Raw genomic sequence first — 25,082 nt, 5'->3', positions numbered from 1 at the left:
TCGGAGATGTTTCTTCAGACTGCTGTAACTCCTGTCACATCGCGTGCTGATAACACGGCTCCTCTGTCAGTTGAGACACAGGTCTCTGGAGATGTGTTTCTTCAGACTGCTGTCTGTCACGACACGTGACCAGGATGGGCAGCAGTCTGAATGACATTGGGGGATTATTTTAATTCGCTCTTGGAGAACCACTTGTTGTTTGCACATGTAGTTTCCAATGTCTCCTTCCTGCACCGGGGATCATTCTTTGCCAAAGTCCTCTCTGTACATGATGAATAATTAATTGAATATTATTAGTTTATATTAAGTTAATTTCTCTGTATATTTTATGTCTGTCTGTAACAAGTGTCATCATTTAAAAACAAACTTACATAGTGCCAGATGCATTCCTTATATACAGTACAGTCACATTACCCTATATACAGTACAATGTAACCACACAAACCTGTATACAGTCATATCTCACAACCAATATATAGTGCAGGAATATGAACTTATATACAGTGCAGGCACATGTACCTATATACAGATTAGATACATGACCTTATAGATAGTACATCTATATGATCCTACAAACAGTGCAAATGTGACGCCCTGGGCAAGCCAGGGGTCACAGGTCATTACACCACCACACCCTACACCCCAGTTAGGAACACACAGCTAACCCAAAATCCTTGTTGCCTTCCTCCAGGAGCTGGTGTCCACACCAGGGGGTGGGCCAGGCGGTTGGCTCCGCCCACCGAGGAGTTCACAGCCCTGGAGGCGGGAAGAACCAGGCAGTCCAGCTAGGGACGGAAAGGAGTAAACAAGAGTTGAGTAAACAGTGAAGTGGAAGTAGAAGGAAGTGAAGTGGTAGAGGAGCTTAGGAGAAAAGCTGAAGTGAAGTAAAAAGTGACAGTTTGTAAAGCCTGAAGTTGGTCCGGGTGTGTGCCCCGGGCTGAGAGACAGCAAGGTCAGCAGACGGCGGTGATTGTCCGCAGGGGTGACTGCTCGGAGGTTACTGGAAGGACCACGGACGGGTGGTGACCCGGCGGTCTGGAGCAGTGTACAAGGAACAGTCAGCACCAGGGCAGGGGCCTTTCGGATCCCGGCAAGGCTAGGAGTCGCCATAATTTGCCAAATCCGTCAGTGAAGGGGACGACTGTCTCCCAACAACCAAGTCCCGATAGAAGGCAAAAGTCCAATCAGTACGGAGAGACACCGCCACCGCCAGGGCACCAGTTTCTCAGGGCCAGAGCCTGCGGGCAAAGTAGGGCTCCTCCGGCCCATATCCAAACCGGGGAGCGGGTTACCGGTGGGAACCCATCGCAACCACAACCATCTTAGGTGCAGGACAAAGGGACCGTCACCGTCAACTACTGGGGAAAAGCAAGTGCAGCCGTCCGTGGGAACCGTCTTTCCAGCCGTGTGTTTTACCGAGAACTGTGTCATCGTCTCAGGCTGAGTGAGTACCACAGTGCCGCAAGGCACAGCGCTGCCCCCGCGTCCCTGCTCCCACCAAGCCCTGCATCTCCCACCACATCACTGGGCCCCGGGATCATCAACCCCTACCCACGGAGGGGCAACACAACAACTTGCTGCTCCACACCATCATTCCCGGGATCCCCATACAGAGCAGCGGTGGTGTCAACAAATCACCACAACCGTGGGTGGCGTCACGGACAATAGACTATATCCCAAAACCCAATCCCCTTTCACTCACGGGCGAGGAGCGCCGCTCGAGACCCCCGGGATCCGGCCCACCACTCGAGCCACCACTGAGCAGCAGCAGCCGGACCCGAGCAGACGGGTGAGCGCAGTGCTGACATCCTCCTCCCCGCCCGCGACAACTTGGCGTCACAAACAGGATCTTACCGCTCTGCCGTTGGGTAGAGCTGCGCCTTGTGACCGCCGGAGGTATCCGGCTGAAAAATTTCAGAAGTCGACATCTTTGGCGCGAAAAGTTCCCGCTCGAGCGTCTTCTCGAGTAGCAGAGGCGTGACGGCCAAAACCCAGCCCCAATAGAGGAGGGGCCGGAAAGAAGCTGAGGGGGACGAAATGGCGGCTGGTCGCATGTAGACGCGGCTATAGAAGCAGGGACGCCAGGACTCTGCAGACATCTTGTTCCTGGGAAAAGCCGCCAGCAGCATGTGGATGCCGTCCCGCAACGCCGTAGCCCCCGCGCCTGGAACCGCGGCGTGGGTGGAGATCTAGACCGCGCAGCTCTACCAAAGGCTGCAGGTCAGAATGCAGCTCCTCATGGAGGAGTGGGAGACTGACATGGCGGACGTTATAGCAGCCGTGCGGAGACGCGAGGAGGAAGCGGAGGAAGGGAGGGTGAGTGACCTACGCCCCGATGCCCTTGAAGGGTCGGTCATCGCGGCTGCGGGACCCGGTCCAAGCCCTCTCCCCCCGCTGCCTCCCTCGCCACCTGTCTCGGAAGCCGTGACCCCGCCACTAGGCCTGCTACCACCGCAACCGGTAGCAATACCCAGCATCCCCGCCCAGGCGGGCCGACCTGTAGCCGGAGCCCGTAGTCGACAGGAGGTGTTGCCCTGGAAAGCCCCGAAAACCGAACCGGAGGCGTCTTCCGAGAAAGTCCCCGAGCCGGAGCTGATGACCCGTCCCGAGCCGGAGGCCCAGCTGCGGAAAGCCCCTGTGCCCATCCCCCACACCTCGGCTGAGGTGGCGCCGGGTTGTTGCTGTAAGGCAGCGCCCAAGGCCAAGACACCGCGGGACCTGCCGCCCAGATCCCTGACAGTGGGTAGCGTCCAGAATGTCCCGCGGGGCCCGACCCGTGCGCCGGAGCGCACAGCAGCGCCATATTGGGATAGGGAGCCGGTACCGCTGGGCCTGGAGATCGGTGAGAGGGAGAGGAAGAAGGCAGAGCTGGTGGCCCGAGCAATAAGGGAGAAGGAGAATCTCCGCCAGGCCACATTCCGTGTCCGGGGCCCGCTGTACGAGGGGCAGGTGAGGCGGTTTGATGTCCGCCGGGGCTATGGATTCATATATGAACCGGGCCTGGAGGCTGAAGTGTTTGTAGCCCGGCGGGATGTGAATGCCCATCTGCCTGAGGAGCATCCCGGCCGTAACTTGATGCCGGGCGACATTGTACAGTATACCCGGCACTGTGGAGAGAGGGGGTGGTTCGCCCTGGATGTCAAACTGAGGGGCAGCCAGGAGAGCCGTGTGAGTTCTGCACCCCCTCCCTCAGATGAAGCCGAAGCCGACTACCAGCAGTAAGGGCAGCGGAGCACCGTTGCGCCGTCCCCGTTGGGACCACCACTGAGTTATGTTTGAAAAAGTTTAAAGTGATGATAAGTAAAATGAAGCCGTGAAGTTTACCAGATTGTCTGACCGTGATTAAGAGAAAACCGGCCGTTGCCGGCACTGTTGTCCCCGTGGGGACCGTTTCAAAAGTTTGCATAAGGGACTCCTTATGGACAAGCCCGTGAACTTGCAGGGCAACCACAAACGTTAAGTGGAATGTAAATAAGTTGTTTACCGTTACCGTTTCCGCAATTACCGCCTCCGGAGAGGCAGGTTGGAGGGAGGGCCCGCAGTGGAGCCGGCAGGGGCCCAGCCACCACAGGAACCGGTGGCTACCCTCTGGTGGGGAAGGACAGATCCCGCTCGGGTAACTTGTGCTGGACTTGGGTCAAGGGGTGCTGCCTGGGTTTTAGGGGCAGCATCAGGGCCAGGTTACTTGGGTGGGAGAGAGCGGAGACCGTAACCGTGAACCGTTTGCAACGTTTAAGAAATGTACCTCCCGATTTGGGATGAGTTTATGAAATGTAAATATGTTACCGTTTACTGTTTATATATTTTTCAGAAAATAAAACCGGTGTTGGACGGGCAGCCCGCGGACGGTCTGCATTTTGCTAAGGGGGAATGTGACGCCCTGGGCAAGCCAGGGGTCACAGGTCATTACACCACCACACCCTACACCCCAGTTAGGAACACACAGCTAACCCAAAATCCTTGTTGCCTTCCTCCAGGAGCTGGTGTCCACACCAGGGGGTGGGCCAGGCGGTTGGCTCCGCCCACCGAGGAGTTCACAGCTCTGGAGGCGGGAAGAACCAGGCAGTCCAGCTAGGGACGGAAAGGAGTAAACAAGAGTTGAGTAAACAGTGAAGTGGAAGTAGAAGGAAGTGAAGTGGTAGAGGAGCTTAGGAGAAAAGCTGAAATGAAGTAAAAAGTGACAGTTTGTAAAGCCTGAAGTTGGTCCGGGTGTGTGCCCCCGGCTGAGAGACAGCAAGGTCAGCAGACGGCGGTGATTGTCCGCAGGGGTGACTGCTCGGAGGTTACTGGAAGGACCGCGGACGGGTGGTGACCCGGCGGTCTGGAGCAGTGTACAAGGAACAGTCAGCACCAGGGCAGGGGCCTTTCGGATCCCGGCAAGGCTAGGAGTCGCCATAATTTGCCAAATCCGTCAGTGAAGGGGACGACTGTCTCCCAACAACCAAGTCCCGATAGAAGGCAACAGTCCAACCAGTACGGAGAGACACCGCCACCACCAGGGCACCAGTTTCTCAGGGCCAGAGCCTGCGGGCAAAGTAGGGCTCCTCCGGCCCATATCCAAACCGGGGAGCGGGTTACCGGTGGGAACCCATCGCAACCACAACCATCTTAGGTGCAGGACAAAGGGACCGTCACCGTCAACTACTGAGGAAAAGCAAGTGCAGCCGTCCGTGGGAACTGTCTTTCCAGCCGTGTGTTTTACCGAGAACTGTGTCATCGTCTCAGGCTGAGTGAGTACCACAGTGCCGCAAGGCACAGCGCTGCCCCCGCGTCCCTGCTCCCACCAAGCCCTGCATCTCCCAACTCATCACTGGGCCCCGGGATCATCAACCCCTACCCACGGAGGGGCAACACAACAACTTGCTGCTCCACACCATCATTCCCGGGATCCCCATACAGAGCAGCGGTGGTGTCAACAAATCACCACAACCGTGGGTGGCGTCACGGACAATAGACTATATCCCAAAACCCAATCCCCTTTCACTCACGGGCGAGGAGCGCCGCTCGAGACCCCCGGGATCCGGCCCACCACTCGAGCCACCACTGAGCAGCAGCAGCCGGACCCGAGCAGACGGGTGAGCGCAGTGCTGACACCCTCCTCCCCGCCCGCGACACACACATATGACCCTATATACAGTGCAGTGCAATGACTTTATATACAGTGCAGAAAAATAACTCTACAGTCATATGAAAAAGTTTGGGCGCCCCTATTAATGTTAACCTTTTTTCTTTATAACAATTTGGGTTTTTGCTATTTCAGTTTCATATATCTAATAACTGATGGACTGAGTAATATTTCTGGATTGAAATGAGGTTTATTGTACGAACAGAAAATGTGCAATCTGCATTTAAACAAAATTTGACTGGTGCAAAAGTATGGGCACCTCAACATAAAAGTGACATTAATATTTTGTAGATCCTCCTTTTGCAGAAATCACAGCCTCTAGACGCTTCCTGTAGCTTTCAATGAGTTCCTGGATCCTGGATGAAGGTAGATTTGACCATTCCTGTTTACAAAACAATTCCAGTTCAGTTACATTTGATGGTCGCCGAGCAGGGACAGCCGCTTCACATCATCCCACAGATGTTCAATGATATTCAGGTCTGGGGACTGGGATGGCCATTCCAGAACATTGTAATTGTTCCTCTGCATGAATGCCTGGGTAGATTTGGAGCGGTGTTTTGGATCATTGTCTTGCTGAAATATCCATCCCCTGCATAACTTCAACTTCGTCACTGATTATTGCACATTATTCTCAAGAATCTGCTGATACTGAGTTGAATCCATGCGACCCTCAACTTTAACAAGATTCCCGGTGCCGGCATTGGCCACACAGCCACAAAGCATGAACCTCCACCAAATGTTACTGTGGGTAGCAAGTGCTTTTCTTGGAATGTTTTTTTGCCTCCATGCATAACGCCTTTTTGTGTGACCAAACAACTCAATCTTTGTTTCATCAGTCCACAGGACCTTCTTCCAAATGTAACTGGCTTGTCCAAATGTGCTTTTGCATACCTCAGGCGACTGTTTGTGCCGTGCTTGCAGAAACGGCTTCTTTCGCATCACTCTCCCATACAGCTTCTCCTTGTGCAACGTGCGCTGTATTGTTGACCGATGCACATTGACACCATCTGCAGCAAGATGAAACTGCAGGTCTTTGGAGGTGGTCTGTGGATTGTCCTTGACTGTTCTCACCATTCTTCTTCTCTGCCTTTCTGATATTTTTCTTGGCCTGCCACTTCTGGGCTTAACAAGAACTGTACCTGTGTTCTTCCATTTCCTTACTATGTTCCTCACAGTGGAAACTGACAGTGTAAATCTCTGAGACAACTTTTTGTACCTTCCCCTGAACAACTATGTGGAATAATCTTTGTTTTCAGATCATTTGAGAGTTGTTTTGAGGAGCCCATGATGCCACTCTTCATAGGAGATTCAAATAGAAGAACAACTTGCAAGTGGCCACCTTAAATACCTTTTCTCATGATTGGATACACCTGCCTATGAAGGTCAAAGCTCAATGAGGTTACAAAACTAATTTAGTGCTTTAGTAAGTCAGTAAAAAGTAGTTAGAAATTGATAAGGGTGCCCATACTTTTGCACCCGTCAAATTTTGATAAAAAGCGGATTGCACATTTTCTGTTAGTACAATAAACCTCAATTCAATCCAGAAATATTACTCAGTCCATCAGTTATTAGATATATGAAACTGAAATAGCAAAAACCCAAATTGTTATAAAGAAAAAAGGTTAACATTAATAGGGGCGCCCAAACTTTTTCCTATGACTGTATATACAGTGCCGCAACATAACTCTATATACAGTGGCGTCACATGCCTCTGTATATAGTGCAGACACATGACCCTATATACAGTACAGACACACATCCATTGTGTATAACAGACAGTTTATCTATATGACCCTATATGCAGTGCACATATATGACCTTATGTATAGAGCAGACACATAACGCTATATACAGTGCAGACACATAACTCTTGTATATGACATTACCTTATAGACAACACACACATGACCTTATATACAGTGCAGAAACATGACGGTATACAGTGCATTCAAATGACTCTATATACAGTACAGGCACACAACCCTTGTGTATAACATAACCTTATAGACAGTAAATCTACATGACCCTATATACAGGACAGACACATAACCCTTGTGTATAACGTGACCTTAAAGACAATACACACACATGACCTTATATACAGTGTAGACAGATGACTCTATATACAGTGCAGTCACATGACCCTACATACAGTTCAACCACATGAGCCTATATACAGTGCAGACACATACCCTTGTGTATGACATGACCCTATAGACAGCGTTGCCTCCCCTTATACAGTGTAGATATTGGCAGCACTCCCCCCCCATATACAGTGTAGATATTAGCAGCACTCCCCCCCCCATATACAGTGTAGATATTGGCAGCACTCCCCCCCCATATACAGTGTAGATATTGGCAGCACTCCCCCCCCATATACAGTGTAGATATTGGCAGCACTCCCGCCCCATATACAGTGTAGATATTGGCAGCACTCCCCCCCATATACAGTGTAGATATTGGCAGCACTCCCCCCCATATACAGTGTAGATATTGGCAGCACTCCCCCCCCATATACAGTGTAGATATTGGCAGCACTCCCGCCCCATATACAGTGTAGATATTGGCAGCACTCCCCCCCATATACAGTGTAGATATTGGCAGCACTCCCCCCCATATACAGTGTAGATATTGGCAGCACTCCCCCCCATATACAGTGTAGATATTGGCAGCACTCCCCCCCATATACAGTGTAGATATTGGCAGCACTCCCCCCCCATATACAGTGTAGATATTGGCAGCACTCCCCCCCCATATACAGTGTAGATATTGGCAGCACTCCCCCCCATATACAGTGTAGATATTGGCAGCACTCCCCCCCCCATATACAGTGTAGATATTGGCAGCACTCCCCCCCCATATACAGTGTAGATATTGGCAGCACTCCCCCCCCATATACAGTGTAGATATTGGCAGCACTCCCCCCCATATACAGTGTAGATATTGGCAGCACTCCCCCCCCCATATACAGTGTAGATATTGGCAGCACTCCCCCCCCATATACAGTGTAGATATTGGCAGCACTCCCCCCCCATATACAGTGTAGATATTGGCAGCACTCCCCCCCATATACAGTGTAGATATTGGCAGCACTCCCCCCCATATACAGTGTAGATATTGGCAGCACTCCCCCCCATATACAGTGTAGATATTGGCAGCACTCCCCCCCCCCATATACAGTGTAGATATTGGCAGCACTCCCCCCCATATACAGTGTAGATATTGGCAGCACTCCCGCCCCATATACAGTGCAGCCACATCTCCCTATAGTTAGTGCCGCCATCTGCTGCTAGTAATAAATCTGAGCCATTCACACTTTTTGGTGAAAAATAACAGAATATTATTCCTTTTTTTTAAGCCTTCGCTCATTTGTAATGTTTTATGAAGGTTTTATATTTAGTAAGATTCTGTTCTATGTATCAATAACAATAAAACAATCTTCAGTCTGTACAAAATAATCCGTATTTTATTACTTTATATTTATTATACGGTAATTAATAAGCTGTATTTTCCCATGCGGTATAATCGGCTATAGGGGTCCATCCTCTTCTCCTTCAGTATTCATCATGGTAGGGGTATTTAGGATGATCCTGCCATCTGCAGAATATAATAAAGGGTTAAAAGATCTCTGCTCCTGCGCGAGGGCTCCACATGGAGACAGGGGCCCTAATTATCATGTACTTACTGCTGAGTATTTAAATATCGCAGATTCCTGTTCCGTTCGTCCAGAGTCTTCATTTCTTCATCATTTAACTGGAAATCAAAGACCTGAAACATGTATGAGATTCAGTGTGCAGTTCTGCAGTGTAAAGCATGAGGGAAAAGAGCCTCTGATGAGGCAGGGGATGCATTTAATGGTTCAATAGACATTTTTTTTAAAGCCATGTTTGGTCATATTTGTTCGTACGTACCTGAAAGTTCTGTTTGATTCGGTCCGGGGTGAAGCTCTTTGCCAGGACAACGACCCCCCTCTGCAGTAGGTATCTCAGGGCCACCTGCGCGGGGGTCCGGGTGAGGTTTTTTGCTATAGAGTTCAGCACAGGATCTTCCAATAGAACTGGAGAATCCTGGTCTGTCCTGTAAGACATTTAATGAGCATGTGGCTGTTCTCCAATCAAAAGGTTAGATTTTCAAATACGGTAGGGAAGGGGTTAAAACAAGTCCAGGAGCCTTGTCTTGGCCTTATGGGACACAATAGTTAATGACCATGAGGCACCGCAGCACATTAGGAATGCAAACAAAATATGTTGACTTTTTTAGCCATTTTCTGCATAAGAGCCAGTATAAAAGCAGAGGCAGGAAATGCAGCGGCCAGTTAGGGGGAATCTGAATAATGAGGAAACGTCACAGCTCAGCCATAGAGATAGGGAGAAAAAAAGACATAAAACACCAACTAAGCATTACATATAGTGTGTGAAGAGAATAATACAGTAATATTAATAGGGAGGGAGAAAGGATAGTCACTGTCTGAAAGGCAGGAGAACCACTAACAGAGCAATGGGTTAATACTGTGTGTCTCAAATGCATATGTAAAGATGTAATAAACTAAAAATTAGGATGGATGCCTATTGTACACTCTGGGTGTAAATAGAAGGAAAATCCACCATACTTTACATCCTACCAGTTCTCATCCCTGCTTGAGCCCAGTACACTGTACGCCACCAGCACAATGCCATGAGACTGAAGGAACTCCAGGAGTTTGCTTTGATTTAGGTAAATATGACATTCCACCTTGAAGAAGAAAGAATAAAAGAGGTTTTTAGATTTAGATTTTTTTTCTTCTATAAACAACATGACACCAATCTACAGGTTGAGTCTGGCATCTCTGTATACAGGGAGCTCCCCCTAGTGGTGGCTGCAGACAGGATCTTATGTATCTCTGTATACAGGGAGCTCCCCCTAGTGGTGGCTGCAGACAGGATCTTATCATGTATCTCTGTATACAGGGAGCTCCCTCTAGTGGTGGCTGCAGACAGGATCTTATCATGTATCTCTGTATACAGGGAGCTCCCCCTAGTGGTGGCTGCAGACAGGATCTTATCATGTATCTCTGTATACAGGGAGCTCCCCCTAGTGGTGGCTGCAGACTGGATCTTATCATGTATCTCTGTATACAGGGAGCTCCTCCTATTGTTGGCTGCAGACAGGATCTTATCATGTATCTCTGTATACAGGGAGCTCCTCCTAGTGGTGGCTGCAGACAGGATCTTATCATGTATCTCTGTATACAGGGAGCTCCCCCTAGTGGTGGCTGCAGACAGGATCTTATCATGTATCTCTGTATACAGGGAGCTCCCCCTAGTGGTGGCTGCAGACAGGATCTTATCATGTATCTCTGTATACAGGGAGCTCCCCCTAGTGGTGTCTGCAGACAGGATCTTATCATGTATCTCTGTATACAGGGAGCTCCCCCTAGTGGTGGCAGCAGACAGGATCTTATCATGTATCTCTGTATACAGGGAGCTCCCCCTAGTGGAGGCTGCAGACAGGATCTTATCATGTATCTCTGTATGCAGGGAACTCCCCCTAGTGGTGGCAGCAGACAGCATCTTATCATGTATCTCTGTATACAGGGAGCTCCCCGTAGTGGTGGCTGCAGACAGGATCTTATCATGTACCTCTGTATACAGAGAGCTCCCCCTAGTGGTGGCTGCAGACAGGATCTTATCATGTATCTCTGTATACAGGGAGCTCCCCCTAGTGGTGGCTGCAGACAGGATCTTATCATGTATCTCTGTATACAGGGAGCTCCCCCTAGTGGTGACTGCAGACAGGATCTTATCATGTATCTCTGTATACAGGGAGTTCCCCCTAGTGGTGGCTGCAGACAGGATCTTATGTATCTCTGTATACAGGGAGCTCCCTCTAGTGGTGGCTGCAGACAGGATCTTATCATGTATCTCTGTATACAGGGAGCTCCCCCTAGTGGTGGCTGCAGACAGGATCTTATCATGTATCTCTGTATACAGGGAGCTCCCCCTAGTGGTGGCTGCAGACAGGATATTATCATGTATCTCTGTATACAGGGAGCTCCCCCTAGTGGTAACTGCAGACAGGATCTTATCATGTATCTCTGTATACAGGGAGCTCCCCCTAGTGGTGGCTGCAGACAGGATCTTATCATGTATCTCTGTATACAAGGAGCTCCCCCTAGTGGTGACTGCAGACAGGATCTTATTATGTATCTCTGTATACAAGGAGCTCCCCCTAGTGGTGACTGCAGACAGGATCTTATCATGCATCTCTGTATACAGGGAGCTCCCCCTAGTGGTGGCTGCAGACAGGATCTTATGTATCTCTGTATACAGGGAGCTCCCTCTAGTGGTGGCTGCAGACAGGATCTTATCATGTATCTCTGTATACAGGGAGCTCCCCCTAGTGGTGGCTGCAGACAGGATCTTATCATGTATCTCTGTATACAGGGAGCTCCCCCTAGTGGTGGCTGCAGACAGGATCTTATCATGTATCTCTGTATACAGGGAGTTCCCCCTAGTGGTGGCTGCAGACAGGATCTTATCATGTATCTCTGTATACAGGGAGCTCCCCCTAGTGGTGGCTGCAGACAGGATCTTATCATGTATCTCTGTATACAGGGAGTTCCCCCTAGTGGTGGCTGCAGACAGGATCTTTTCATGTATCTCTGTATACAGGGAGCTCCCTCTAGTGGTGGCTGCAGACAGGATCTTATCATGTATCTCTGTATACAGGGAGCTCCCCCTAGTGGTGGCTACAGACAGGATGGTATCATGTATCTCTGTATACAGGGAGCTCCCCCTAGTGGTGGCTGCAGACAGGATCTTATCATGTATATCTGTATACAGGGAGCTCTCCCTAGTGGTGGCTGCAGACAGGATCTTATCATGTATCTCTGTATACAGGGAGCTCCCCCTAGTGGTGGCTGCAGACAGGATCTTATCATGTATCTCTGTATACAGGGAGTTCCCCCTAGTGGTGGCTGCAGACAGGATCTTTTCATGTATCTCTGTATACAGGGAGCTCCCTCTAGTGGTGGCTGCAGACAGGATCTTATCATGTATCTCTGTATACAGGGAGCTCCCCCTAGTGGTGGCTACAGACAGGATGGTATCATGTATCTCTGTATACAGGGAGCTCCCCCTAGTGGTGGCTGCAGACAGGATCTTATCATGTATATCTGTATACAGGGAGCTCCCCCTAGTGGTGGCTGCAGACAGGATCTTATCATGTATCTCTGTATACAGGGAGCTCCCCCTAGTGGTGGCTGCAGACAGGATCTTATCATGTATCTCTGTATACAGGGAGCTCCCCCTAGTGGTGACTGCAGACAGGATCTTATCATGTATATCTGTATACAGGGAGCTCCCCCTAGTGGTGGCTGCAGACAGAATCTTATCATGTATCTCTGTATACAGGGAGCTCCCCCTAGTGGTGGCTGCAGACAGGATCTTATCCTGTATCTCTGTATACAGGGAGCTCCCCCCTAGTGGTGACTGCAGACAGGATCTTATCATGTATATCTGTATACAGAGAGCTCCCCCTAGTGGTGGCTGCAGACAGGATCTTATCATGTATCTCTGTATACAGGGAGCTCCCCCTAGTGGTGGCTGCAGACAGGATCTTATGTGTCTCTGTATACAGGGAGCTCCCCCTAGTAGTGGCTGCAGACAGGATCTTATCATGTATCTCTGTATACAGGGAGCTCCCCCTAGTGGTGACTGCAGACAGGATCTTATCATTTATCTCTGTATATAGGGAGCTCCCCCTAGTGGTGGCTGCAGATAGGATCTTTTCATGTCTCTCTGTATACAGGGAGCTCCCCCTAGTGGTGGCTGCAGACAGGATCTTATCATGTATCTCTGTATACAGGGAGCTCCCCCTAGTGGTGGCTGCAGATAAAACTAAGAAAGAGATCTGGATTGTAAAAATATTCTTAAGACAAGGAAAAAAATAATAAAAGTCATCTCTCATGAATTACCTGGTTGCAGACTGGTTTATATTTTAGGTCTGGATTGTTTAGGATTAATTCTATCTGGCGCTTATTAAAATTGGAAACTCCTATCGACCGAACCAGACCGGCATCTTTACACTCCTCCAGAGCCTAAGAAATGATCGAGAATGAGTCCCATCTGGGTAAAAAGACCATGGACCACGCTGGAAGAGTGAATATACAGAATACTGCACCTTCCAAGTTTCCCGAATGTCTGTGTTATGATATATTAATTTTCCATTTTCATCCGTGGGGAAGACGTCATCTCCAGGCTGGAATGACATTTACACAGAAACTGTCAACCAAAAAACCCCCAAAACAATACAAAACAAAAACAAAATAAAAAAAAATAAATAAAAAATAATAATAATAATAATAATAATAATAATAATAATAATAATAATAATAATAATAATACTAGACTGTTAGTGCCATAAAATCAATAATATAACAGTTCCCCCCAGTGGTGACTGCAGGAAGTGAATCCTAGCCTTTGGGACTATTATGACTAGTGGAGAGAAGATTTTCATGTTGTGGTTTAGAAGATATTTGCCTTTTGCAGCTTAATCTCTAGGCTCTCCTCATTTTAGAGGTCAACTTCATGTTCTGCCCTTCCATAACTTGAAGTCCTCCTCCTCAAATGTATGTCTGAATGCTGAGACACTAAAAACTTGAGATTTTGGGCAATTTCCTCAACATTAAGGGTTGCCAAATCCTTAAGAAAGGGGAAAACCTCATGGACTTTCCGAAAGATTTGGCAGCTATGTCTATAACCACTTGGTGTAACGATGTGGTGCGGCAGGTTGGATGGTTGTCCGCTAATATGGAATCCAACAGTCCAGGGATTTTAGAATTCCAGAACCATGCAGCGTGCACATATGGCCTTATGGTCTCATTACGACCCAATTAGAACAATGGAACACCATAGAGATACACTGTATGTAGTAATGGGCTATGAGGACTATGTGGTGCACTAAGCTCAAGGTCATCAACCGGAGCGAGTTGCCCTGGAAGAGAAGATTTCTACCAGATGATATACAATGCTTGGTTGTTTGTATTGTCTTCTCACTTCCCTTTTCTGTTATCTGACCTTGAGTTCAATAGGGGTGTGTATGATAAACAAATCCATATAATCGAGGTCAAGATCTTTCAGTGATTCTTCAAGAGCTGGACGGACTTTATTCGGAGCTTGGAAAGTGGACCAGAGCTGAAAGAGAACATCGAAAGCATCAAAGGTGGAATTTATAACTTCTCACTTCTGTTTCATTGAAACACATTAAGAAACTGCAGTTGCATCTCCCTCCTCCCCCCTCCTCCAACTGTTCTCATTTCACTGTCTTCTATTCACTGTGTTACTCTGCTTTTTTTGGAGGAGCTAAGATGTCTAGAGGCCTCTGGAAAGTGAGGAAGATGCCAACTTCCCTCAAATTGTAACAATCTCAAAGGCGTCACCTAATGTTTCAGACTTATAGGTTCTTCTTGTGTCCACCTATAAGTCCTAACAGTCTTTAACAATTGGCTTCTATGAATTTTCAATGTAAGTTTCTCCATACCTTCCCGGTGTAGAAAACGTCTTCTCTCTTCACCGTCCTATCCGCAATCTTCTGCTTGATGGCTCGGCCGACCTCAACCTCATTGCCGTAGATGAAGGCAGAGTCAATGTGACGATACCCAACTTCCAGGGCAACCTTTACCCCATCTTCTGCCAAGGTCTTGGGACTCTAAAAAGAAATTTGTTTTACATTTTAAAGCACATAACCAATTTCGCCAATTTTAGGACTATTGGTGTTGAGCGAATCTGTGCAAATTCAAATTAGTTAGAATCTCTTGAATTGGGCCAACAAATTTGATTCATATCAAATGAATTGAATATAGAGTGTTATGTTCTGAGGATAATGTGAAAAAACAATTCTCACCAGGTCGGCCAACAATATTACCAGCGCATAGCGACCATCTTCTTTTATCTGGTCACCAGTTTTGACTTGGCCATCATTGGCATCTTCTGGCCTTTGTCATCTTTGGTGTCTCCTGCACTAACTAAAGCATGACGTCAAGGCCAAGCAAACAAAGGAGAAGCCAAAGAAGACAAGCGCCGGAAGACACCAAAGATGCCAAGCTCCAGAAGACCAAAAGACCATGGGAGTAACCCATTGGGAAGTGGAAGATCTTTATACATACCGACTAAAACTGGGGGCCCTAGACCATGAAGTCTATTGCTCAACCCAATTTCCAGTCTTGACTTGGCCAACATCACCATCTTCCGGCATCTGTCATCTTTGGTGTCTCTTGCACTAACTAGACCATGACGTCAAGGCCAAGTCAGCAAAGGAGAAGCCAAAGAAGCCAAGCTCCAGAAGACACCAAAGATGCCAAGACAAAAAGACCATAGGAGTAACCCATTGGGAAGTGGAAAATGTCTACACATACTGACTAAAACTGGTAGCCATAGACCATGAAGTCTATTGCTCATTCCAATGGATTGGACAGGATTAATTTCCGTTTCCTTTAGTTTCCCACAAAAGAAGTTTCACCATCGGTGCTCATCTTCTGCTTTATATAGACGCATCTTGGCCAGATGGAGTATCTATATATATAATTGCCTTATTCTGTCTGTTTGTCTGTCTTGCTCCAAAATTGTGTCCTTACGGTGACAAACAGCGGATTGGCCGCTCGCCTCGGCTCCGCCCCCCGCACGGATTGGCCGTTCGCCTCGCCTCGGCTCCGCCCCCCCCGCTGGCTGCTCGCCTCGGCTCCGCCCCGCCGCACGGATTGGCCGCTCACCCAGGCTCCGCCCCCTCACACGGATTGGCCTCTCGCCCCGGCCCCCTGCAGGCATTGGCAACTCGGCCACGCCCCGCCCCCCTCACGCATTGCACGCTCGCTCTGGCCTCGCCCCCCGCACGCATTCCCCAAACCGATACAGAGACTCGACTCCCAGGTGAGAACAGACACACACACACACATCAGATCACACTCACTCTCAAACACACACCTCACACACACATCAGATCGCATCCACACACTCACAACATCCTGGGATATCGCTTGCTTCTCGGCGGCGATACTGTGCAGTGACCTTCCAGGACCTGCCGGAGGATCACATGGCCGGAAGCATGTGGTATCTCCGGATGTTGTGATTGTGTTAGCGCGTATGTGCGATATCTTCAGTGTGTGTGTGTGAGTGTATGCGATCGGATGTGTGTGTGTTCTGATGTGTGAGTGTGTGTGTGTGTATGCGATCGGATCTGTGAGTGTCGGCAGAGGAGCACGACGTGCAGCACAGCTGCTGGGACCGCCCACCAGTGGGCACAGGGAGAAGTGGGGTGTGTGTGTGAGTGTATGCAATCAGATGTGTGCGTGTATACTGTCTGATGTGTGACTGTGGAGCACTATGGGGAGTGCGCAGCATGGGAGATGGAGCACGATGGGGAGTGCGCAGCATGGGGGATGGAGCACGATGGGGAGTGCGCAGCATGGGAGATGGAGCACGATGGGGAGTGCGCAGCATGGGAGATGGAGCACGATGGGGAGTGCGCAGCATGGGAGATGGAGCACGATGGGGAGTGCGCAGCATGGGAGATGGAGCACAATGGGGAGTACGCAGCATGGGGGATGGAGCACAATGGGGAGTGGGGATGGAGCACGATGGGGGGTGCGCAGCATGGGGGATGGAGCACAATGGGGGGTGCGCAGCATGGGGGATGGAGCACGATGGGGAGTGCGCAGCATGGGAGATGGAGCACGATGGGGAGTGCGCAGTATGGGAGATGGAGCACGATGGGGAGTGCGCAGCATGGGGGATGGAGCACGATAGGGAGTGCGCAGCATGGGAGATGGAGCACGATGGGGAGTGCGCAGCATGGGGGATGGGGCAGGATGGGGGCATCATGCGCAGCATGGGGGATGGAGCACGATGGGGAGTGCGCAGCATGGGGGATGGAGCACAATGGGGGGTGCGCAGCATGGGGGATGGAGCACGATGGGGAGTGCGCAGCATGGGAGATGGAGCACGATGGGGAGTGCGCAGTATGGGAGATGGAGCACGATGGGGGGTGCGCAGCATGGGGAATGGAGCACGATGGGGAGTGTGCAGCATGGGGGATGGAGCACGATGGGGAGTGCGCAGCATGGGTGATGGAGCACGATGGGGAGTGCGCAGCATGGGGGATGGAGCACGTTTGGGAGTGCGCAGCATGGGGGATGGAGCACGATGGGGAGTGTGCAGCATGGGGGATGGAGCACGATGGGGAATACGCAGCATGGGGGATGGAGCACGATGGGGAGTGCGCAGCATGGGGGATGGAGCACAATGGGGGGTGCGCAGCATGGGGGATGGAGCACGATAGGGGGTGCGCAGCATGGGGGATGGAGCACGATGGGGGTGCGCAGCATGGGGGATGGAGCACGATGGGGGGTGTGCAGCATGGGGGATGGAGCACAATGGGGGGTGCGCAGCATGGGGGATGGAGGACGATGGGGGGTGCGCAGCATGGGGAATGGAGCACGATGGGGAGTGCGCAGCATGGGGCATGGAGCACGATGGGGAGTGTGCAGCATGGGGGATGGAGCACGATGGGGAGTGCGCAGCATGGGTGATGGAGCACGATGGGGAGTGCGCAGCATGGGGGATGGAGCACGTTTGGGAGTGTGCAGCATGGGGGATGGAGCACGATGGGGAGTGTGCAGCATGGGGGATGGAGCACGATGGGGAATACGCAGCATGGGGGATGGAGCACGATGGGGAGTGCGCAGCATGGGGGATGGAGCACAATGGGGGGTGCGCAGCATGGGGGATGGAGCACGATGGGGGGTGCGCAGCATGGGGGATGGAGCACGATGGGGGTGCGCAGCATGGGGGATGGAGCACGATGGGGGGTGGACACCTCCCCCCAAAACACACACACTGCCACACACGCACTGCATAACACACCACACACACACTGGGAACCACAAACACTGCCCTACACAGACACCCACACACACAGACAACGCCGCACACACACAACACCCAACACACAAACACTGTGGCATAAATATACGCACATGCCGCACAACACACGCATTGCACAAAACATACCTCCCCCCAAAACACACACACGCACCCCACACAAACCGCGCAACACACACACACAATGCTACAGACACACAGCGCTCCACAAATAACGCAACAACGCAACACACAAACAACACCGCTCTCACCCCCCGCCACACCCAGACAACACCCAGAACATGTACAGCGCCCTACACAAACACTTGGTAACTACAAACAACAACATCTATATATATATAACAAAAATCATACATTAACTACACAATACGTAAATTCTAGAATACCCGATGCGTAGAATCGGGCCACCTTCTAGTTATATATAACACTCTATCTGGCCAAGTTGATTGGTCACGTAGGTAAGGAAGGCTTATAAAGAGGACTCTTGGTTGAGTCAACAACTATATATCTATATACCCTGTAACACTGTCTAGGTTTTTGGGGGGCAGGAATTTTCTGTAGAGTCCAAACCATTGTAACTGACACACTCAAAATACACCAATTGTCATGACTGCATCAGACGCTGTTCACACTACAGATTCTACTTCACTCTATGGTTTCTCTGGTGTTTCCGAGTTAACAGGCAGGCTCGGGTTAGCAAGAGTTGACCTCTGCTAGCCTGCTGGTTACCTGGTAATATGTTGTTGGTAACCTATCACATTTGCTCCTCGCCTTTTTAGGATAGTGGAATCTGTCTTCCCATGCCAACTATAGTTTATTGGTGTTTGGTCTGTGTTGCTTTGGGCTTGTTGTTGCTGTTGAATTCTCCCATCGTCTTCTTGTTTCCTCACTGCTCTTATTTCCTTACCTGTTATTGTTGTATATGTGGCGCCCTGGGCAAGCCAGGACGTCACAGGTACTGCAACAACACACCCCACACCCCGGTTAGGAACATCTAAGTCAGACACAAATCCTTGTTGCCTCCCTCCAGGGGCTGATGTCCACACCAGGTGGGGCGGAGCCAGGCGGTTGGCTCCTCCCACCGAGGAGTTCACCGTCCTGGAGGCGGGAAAAGGAAGGGAGTTGAGAAGAGAACAGTGGAGAGGAGAGTGAGGGAAGTAGTAGTGGAGGAACTGACTGGCCGTGTCCGGGTACGTGGCCCGGGCACAGAAACAGCAAGGTTGGCAAATGGTGGTGACCGTCTGCAGGAGAGGCCGAATGGCGCACAACCGTAAGGACCGGGGACGGGCGGTGGCCCGCCGGTACCGGATCGGGGAGCGAAGAGAAGCCAGCACCATCCGGCAGGGCCTACGGACCCCGACCAGGCTGGGAGTCGCCATAAAACCGCTCAAATCGGTCAGCGACGGGAACCTCCGGGGTTTCCCAGCAATAAAGACCCGACTGAAGGCTACCGTCCAAACCGTGAGGGAGATAAAGCTACCGCCAGAGCTGGAACTCCCAGGGCCAGAGCCTGCGGTCAAAAAGGGGCTCCCTTAGCCAACATACCGCGGGGGAGCGGGTTACCGGTGGGAAGCCATCGGGGCCAAGAACATAACACTGGTGCAGGGAGAGACAGTTACCGCCAGCCTACCGGGAGTGACCGTCGCAGCCGTCTGTGGGACTCGTCCATCCAGCCGTTTGTTTTCTCAGAGACTCCGTGTGCGTTACTGGCTGAGTAAGTACCACCGTGCCATCTGGCACTGCGCTGCCCCGCGACCCTGCACCTGGCCAAGCCCCGCAATCCACCAAACAGACAATAACTTCGGGCCCCGGGACTGCCAAAATCCCCCTACCCACGGAGGGGAGAAAAACATCCCAGCTGCTCCCTGTCATCGCTCCCGGGATCTCCGTACGGAGCAGCGGTGGTGCCCCAACCTCACCACACACCGTGGGTGGCGTCACAAACCGACATCCCAAGCACCAACAAAACTCCCCTTTTACTCACGGGCGAGGAGCGCCGCTCGAGTCCCCGGATCCAGCCCACCGCTCGAGCCATCGAGCAGCAACAGCAGCAGCAGCGCCGGACCCGAGCGTGGTGAGCGCAGCGCCCCGCCGCCCGCGACAACTTGGCGTCACGAACAGGATCCTACCGTTCTACCGCCTGTGTCCCGCTGGAGGTGTCCGGCCAAAAATTTTCGAGAGCCGCCATACCGGTAGCTTGCCAATCCGCCCAGGCGGACCGACCTGCAGCCGAGGCCCATGACCGTCCAGCACCGCTCCCTTGGAAGATCCCAAGATCCGAGCCAGTTAGCGGAGATGCCCCAGAGGCACACACAGTGACCGTTCCTACGCCCGAACTGACTCCGACAGCTTGCCCCTTGCAGAAGGAGACGGAGGTCAAGCGGGAGACGCGCCCTGTACCCATCCCCCACACCTCGGCTGAGGCTGCGCCGGGTTGTTGCTGTGCGGCAGCATCCCAGGCCATGACACCGCGGGACCTCCCACCCCGAACGCCAGTCCTGGGCAGCATAAAGGAGGTCTTGCGGGGCCCAACCCGTGCGCAGGGGCCCGCAATAGCCCCTTACTGGGACAGGGAGCCGACACCGCTGGGCCAAGAGATCGCGGAGAGAGAGAAGAGGAAGGCGGAGCTGATAGCCTGCGCAATAAGGGAGAAGGAGAACCTCCGCAGAGCCACCTTCCGTGTGCGGGGCCCGAGGTACGAGGAGCAAGTGAGGAGGTTCGACGTCCGTAGGGGATACGGCTTCATTTTCGAACCGGGCCTGGAGGCCGAAGTTTTTATAGCCCGGAGGGACGTAAATGACCACCTGCCGGAGGATCACCCAAGCCGCAACTTGCTTCCCGGTGACCTTGTCACCTATACCCGGCACTACGGGGAGAGGGGCTGGTTTGCCCTGGACGCTAGGTTGAGAGGAGGCCAGGAGCCTCAAGCACCAACCCAGCCCCCTCCCCTGCCAGGTGGAGTGGATCTAGAATGATGGCAGAAGTCCCCGCCGCAAATCTCCCCGTTGGGACCACAGACATCGTTATGATGTTCTTGTATGTTGTTGAATGTAACCGAATAAGAAGAAATGATCAACCGAACTGTGACCAGATTAGCACCGAGATTAAACCGGCCGTTGCCGGCAACTAGTCCCCGTTGGGACCCCTTGCACCGTGCGTAAGGAACTACTTACGGACAAGCCCGAGAACTCGCAGGGCAACCACAAACTTGTGGCGTGTAAATAAAAATGTTGGCTTGTTACCGTGACCGCCTCCAGAGAGGCTGATTTGGGAGGATGGGCCTGGAGGAAATGGATGGCCCAGGCCTGCCACTACCGTAACCGGTGGCAATCCTCCGGGGGTTCAGGGGTCCCCCATGGACATGGGTCCCCTAAAAGAGACCATACCCGCTCGGGCAATTTGGTTCTGGACTGGGGCAAGGGGTGCCGCCCACTTCTTAGGGGCAGCATCAGGGCCAGGTTGTTTGGGCGGGAGGAGAGCGGAAGCCGTACCGTAAACAAAATGTTGGTAACGTTAAAGCACTGTGCCTCCCGTTATGGGAAGTTTATAAAATGTTTGTGAATTTACATATTTTACCGTTTTCCTACCTTTTTTCCAGTTGTGAAAATAAAACCGGTGATGGACGAGCAACCCGCGGACGGTCTGCATTTAACCAAGGGGGAATGTGGCGCCCTGGACAAGCCAGGACGTCACAGGTACTGCAACAACACACCCCACACCCCGGTTAGGAACATCTAAGTCAGACACAAATCCTTGTTGCCTCCCTCCAGGGGCTGATGTCCACACCAGGTGGGGCGGAGCAAGGTGGTTAGCTCCTCCCACCGAGGAGTTCACAGTCCTGGAGGCGGGAAAAGGAAGGGAGTTGAGAAGAGAACAGTGGAGAGGAGAGTGAGGGAAGTAGTAGTGGAGGAACTCACTGGCCGTGTCCGGGTACGTGGCCCGGGCATAGAAACAGCAAGGTTGGCAGACGGTGGTGACCGTTTGCAGGAGAGGCCGATTGACGCACAACCGTAAGGACCGGGGACAGGCTGTGGCCCGCTGGTACCGGATCGGGGAGCGAAGAGAAGACAGCACCATCCGGCAGGGCCTACGGACCCCGACCAGGCTGGGAGTTGCCGTAAAACCGGTCAAATCCGTCAGCGACGGGAACCTCCGGAGTTTCCCAGCAATAAAGACCCGACTGAAGGCAACCGTCCAAACCGTGAGGGAGATAAAGCTACCGCCAGAGCTGGAGCTCCCAGGGCCAGAGCCTGCGGGCAAAAAGGGGTTCCCTTAGCCAACATACCGCGGGGGAGCGGGTTACCGGTGAGAAGCCATCGGGGCCGAGAACATAACACCGGTGCAGGGAGAGACAGTTACCGCCAGCCTACCGGGAGTGACCGTCGCAGCCGTCTGTGGGACTCGTCCATCCAGCCGTTTGTTTTCCCAGAGACTCCATGTGCGTTACTGGCTGAGTAAGTACCACCGTGCCGTCTGGCACTGTGCTGCCCCGCGACCCTGCACCTGCCCAAGCCCCGCATTCCACCAAACAGACAACAACTCCGGGACCGGGACTGCCAAAATCCCCCTACCCACGGAGGGGAGAGAAACATCCCAGCTGCTCCCTGTCATCGCTCCCGGGATCCCCGTACGGAGCAGCGGTGGTGCCCCAACCTCACCACACACCGTGGGTGGTGTCACAAACCGACATCCCAAGCACCAACAAAACTCCCCTTTCACTCACGGGAGAGGAGCGCCGCTTGAGTCCCCGGATCCGGCCCACCGCTCGAGCCACCGAGCAGCAGCAGCGCCGGACCCGAGCGTGGTGAGCGCAGCGCCCCGCCGCCCATGACATATACCTCTGTGTGAGCGTTCTGTGAGATAAAAATTTTGGCTTCCTCTGTCTATCTCTGTTGGTTTAATCACTCTCTTGTCCCGACCTTCCCATGGGGTAGGTGGGTAGGGGTTATAAGGTCAGGGCTAGTAAGGAGCAGGGCCAGGAAGGCGACTCAGACATCCTCACCTTCAGAGGTAACTCTGAGAGGAAGAATAACTAGAGTACCCCAGCCTGAGGAGTCCTTGTCCCCAGACTTCTCCATAACATTTGTGACAGTTACATCCAGTAAAAAGTCTTAGAAAAATTGCTAAATATAGAGATGGAGGATGAGAGGTGGATGACCACAAGAGGCAATCGCCCAATTATTCCGAGCCATAGCACCCACTGAGGAATTATCTGTAACGTACTAACCAGTTCCAGTGCTGGTTTCCAGTGTATGTTTCTAACCCCATTTAGGCAGGTGATATACCAGCTAGATATCCATCCTGTCCATCAGATATATTACTCTTTGGATGTAGCAGCATCCAATAGTTCTTGGCTATTGATTGGAGGATCAGCTAAAATTTCATTGCAAACCCAACCCACCAACCTTCCAATGGTGTTCTTGTGTTGAATCCTTCAAGACTGGCTTTCCGTTTGGCCATTAGAGCAATACAAGTGGGTCTACAGGAGGATAACTATAGTAAATGAAGTGGTCGTGGCCACCACCAGAGAGTTAAAAGGTCCCCTTGACCCATATGAGAAGACCAGTGAAACTCATAATCGTTAAGGACCATGTTGGAGATCTTGAATTGGAGCCCACAGGCTTCAAGTTCCAAAAAAATATGGAGACCAAAATTCAACCAAGCATGTAAATGAGTACAAAATGAAGGTTGACGTACATAATAAGGAGTCCGTCTACCAATTGGGAGCCACATTTTTCTGGTTGTTATCCTGTGCGCCAACGGTGCTGCGTAATTACTCATTTAGATCATAGATGATCATGGTCCTCCAGATCCAAAAACAGGTCTTAAAACATCTCTTGGTTCTAACTAAATGTGTGGGATCCTGTAGACCATCATCCTCTAGAAGCACAGGGATGAACTTGATGGAGGTAGACAACCATTTTAGGCATTAATTTCACAACATCTAGCCTCCACGCAACAACTCGATACAATAACATCATCCCACCCTCAACCGTGCACTCACTCACTTGCGGTGGCGCGTAGGTGCCAAAACCAATTACTGGCATTTTATGGCCATCAAGCAGGGTAACGTATGAGTCCTCTCGAAGTTCCATGTCCTTTCTGGGATTTGACTCGTCTGGGATCTTCGGTCTCTTGCAGTTTTCTATATATCCTGTATTTTGAGTGCGTGTCACTCCCTCCGTGCTAGTTGTGCCATTTGTTTTGCAGACATTCAAATTCTTGGCAGTCAAAGATAACATATGAAAAGTGAGGGCTTGGATGTTTTCAATTCTTTACTATGAGAACCACGCCTTCCACCGGTGGAAAAAAAAACATGTTCTGCAAATTCAAATTCACTTCGAGCCCATGATGTGGAGGCATTCAGTTACATAATAAAGCTACAGCATCGAATTCTGAAGAGTTGACTCTTGGCCAGGTCGGAATATTTCCAACAAGTGTTTGTGGAGATATTATGATAAAATTTCATCACACATAATTCTGATTTCTATTTCTACCCAAGAAAACGCAAGAATGTTCAGGATGGCAGCTAGAACGATGGCCGGCTAAACATAACTAATGTTGTAGGACACATGCTGAAGGCCATAAGAAAATATGGCAGAAGCTTTTTGTATGGGAGACAATGAAGACGAACTTGGACTATTTCAACGTAGTTGACCCTCGACCCACAACTATATGTCGGTTGGATGATTCTATAAAGACAAATATGTTTGTCCCCATGTCATAATGTGCCCCATCCTGTAATAATGTCTCCAATACTGGCCCCTTCCTATAATAAAGTCCACCATCCTGGGCCTCTTTCTGGTATAATGTCCTCTGTCATGGGCTCTTCCTATAAAAATGTCCCCCATCCTGACCCCTTCCTATAATAATGTCCCCTGTACTGGCCTCTTCCTGGTATAATGTCACTTGTCCTGGCCCCTCCCTGTAATAATGCCCCATCCAAGCCCCTACATATAATAATGTCTCCCGTCCTGGACCCATTCCTGTAATATTGTACCCCATCCTGGCCCCTTCCTGTAATATTTTCCCGCATCCTGGCC

The 25,082-nt window shown here is 51.1% G+C and overlaps 2 protein-coding genes across 2 annotated transcripts in view; one reads left to right on the top strand and one right to left on the bottom strand.

The window, feature by feature from the left end:
- The window catches only part of LOC142302681 (aldo-keto reductase family 1 member C1-like), a 9,821-nt gene extending 9,104 nt beyond the window's left edge, over window positions 1–717 (top strand). Inside the window, exon 9 of the mRNA XM_075343783.1 lies at window positions 1–717. This exon is cut by the window's left edge and continues 1,294 nt beyond it. The gene's annotated coding sequence lies outside the window, so the exon portion shown is untranslated.
- A 7,644-nt stretch (window positions 718–8,361) lies between these two features.
- Window positions 8,362–24,256, bottom strand: LOC142302680 (aldo-keto reductase family 1 member C3-like). The gene is made up of 9 exons (XM_075343782.1): window positions 24,048–24,256; window positions 14,645–14,812; window positions 14,182–14,298; window positions 13,286–13,363; window positions 13,080–13,202; window positions 9,747–9,856; window positions 9,037–9,202; window positions 8,811–8,893; window positions 8,362–8,722 (listed from the first exon to the last, which is right to left on the bottom strand). The coding sequence occupies exons 1-9, from the start codon at window positions 24,132–24,134 to the stop codon at window positions 8,680–8,682; spliced, it is 975 nt and encodes a 324-aa protein (XP_075199897.1). The 5' UTR covers window positions 24,135–24,256; the 3' UTR covers window positions 8,362–8,679.
- Window positions 24,257–25,082: the final 826 nt, after the last annotated feature.

The sequence above is a fragment of the Anomaloglossus baeobatrachus genome, chromosome 4 (assembly GCF_048569485.1).
Source record: "Anomaloglossus baeobatrachus isolate aAnoBae1 chromosome 4, aAnoBae1.hap1, whole genome shotgun sequence".
NCBI classification, from domain to species: Eukaryota; Metazoa; Chordata; class Amphibia; order Anura; family Aromobatidae; genus Anomaloglossus; species Anomaloglossus baeobatrachus.
Note: the sequence above shows the minus strand (reverse complement) of the source record. Positions and strands in the feature narration are given on the sequence as shown.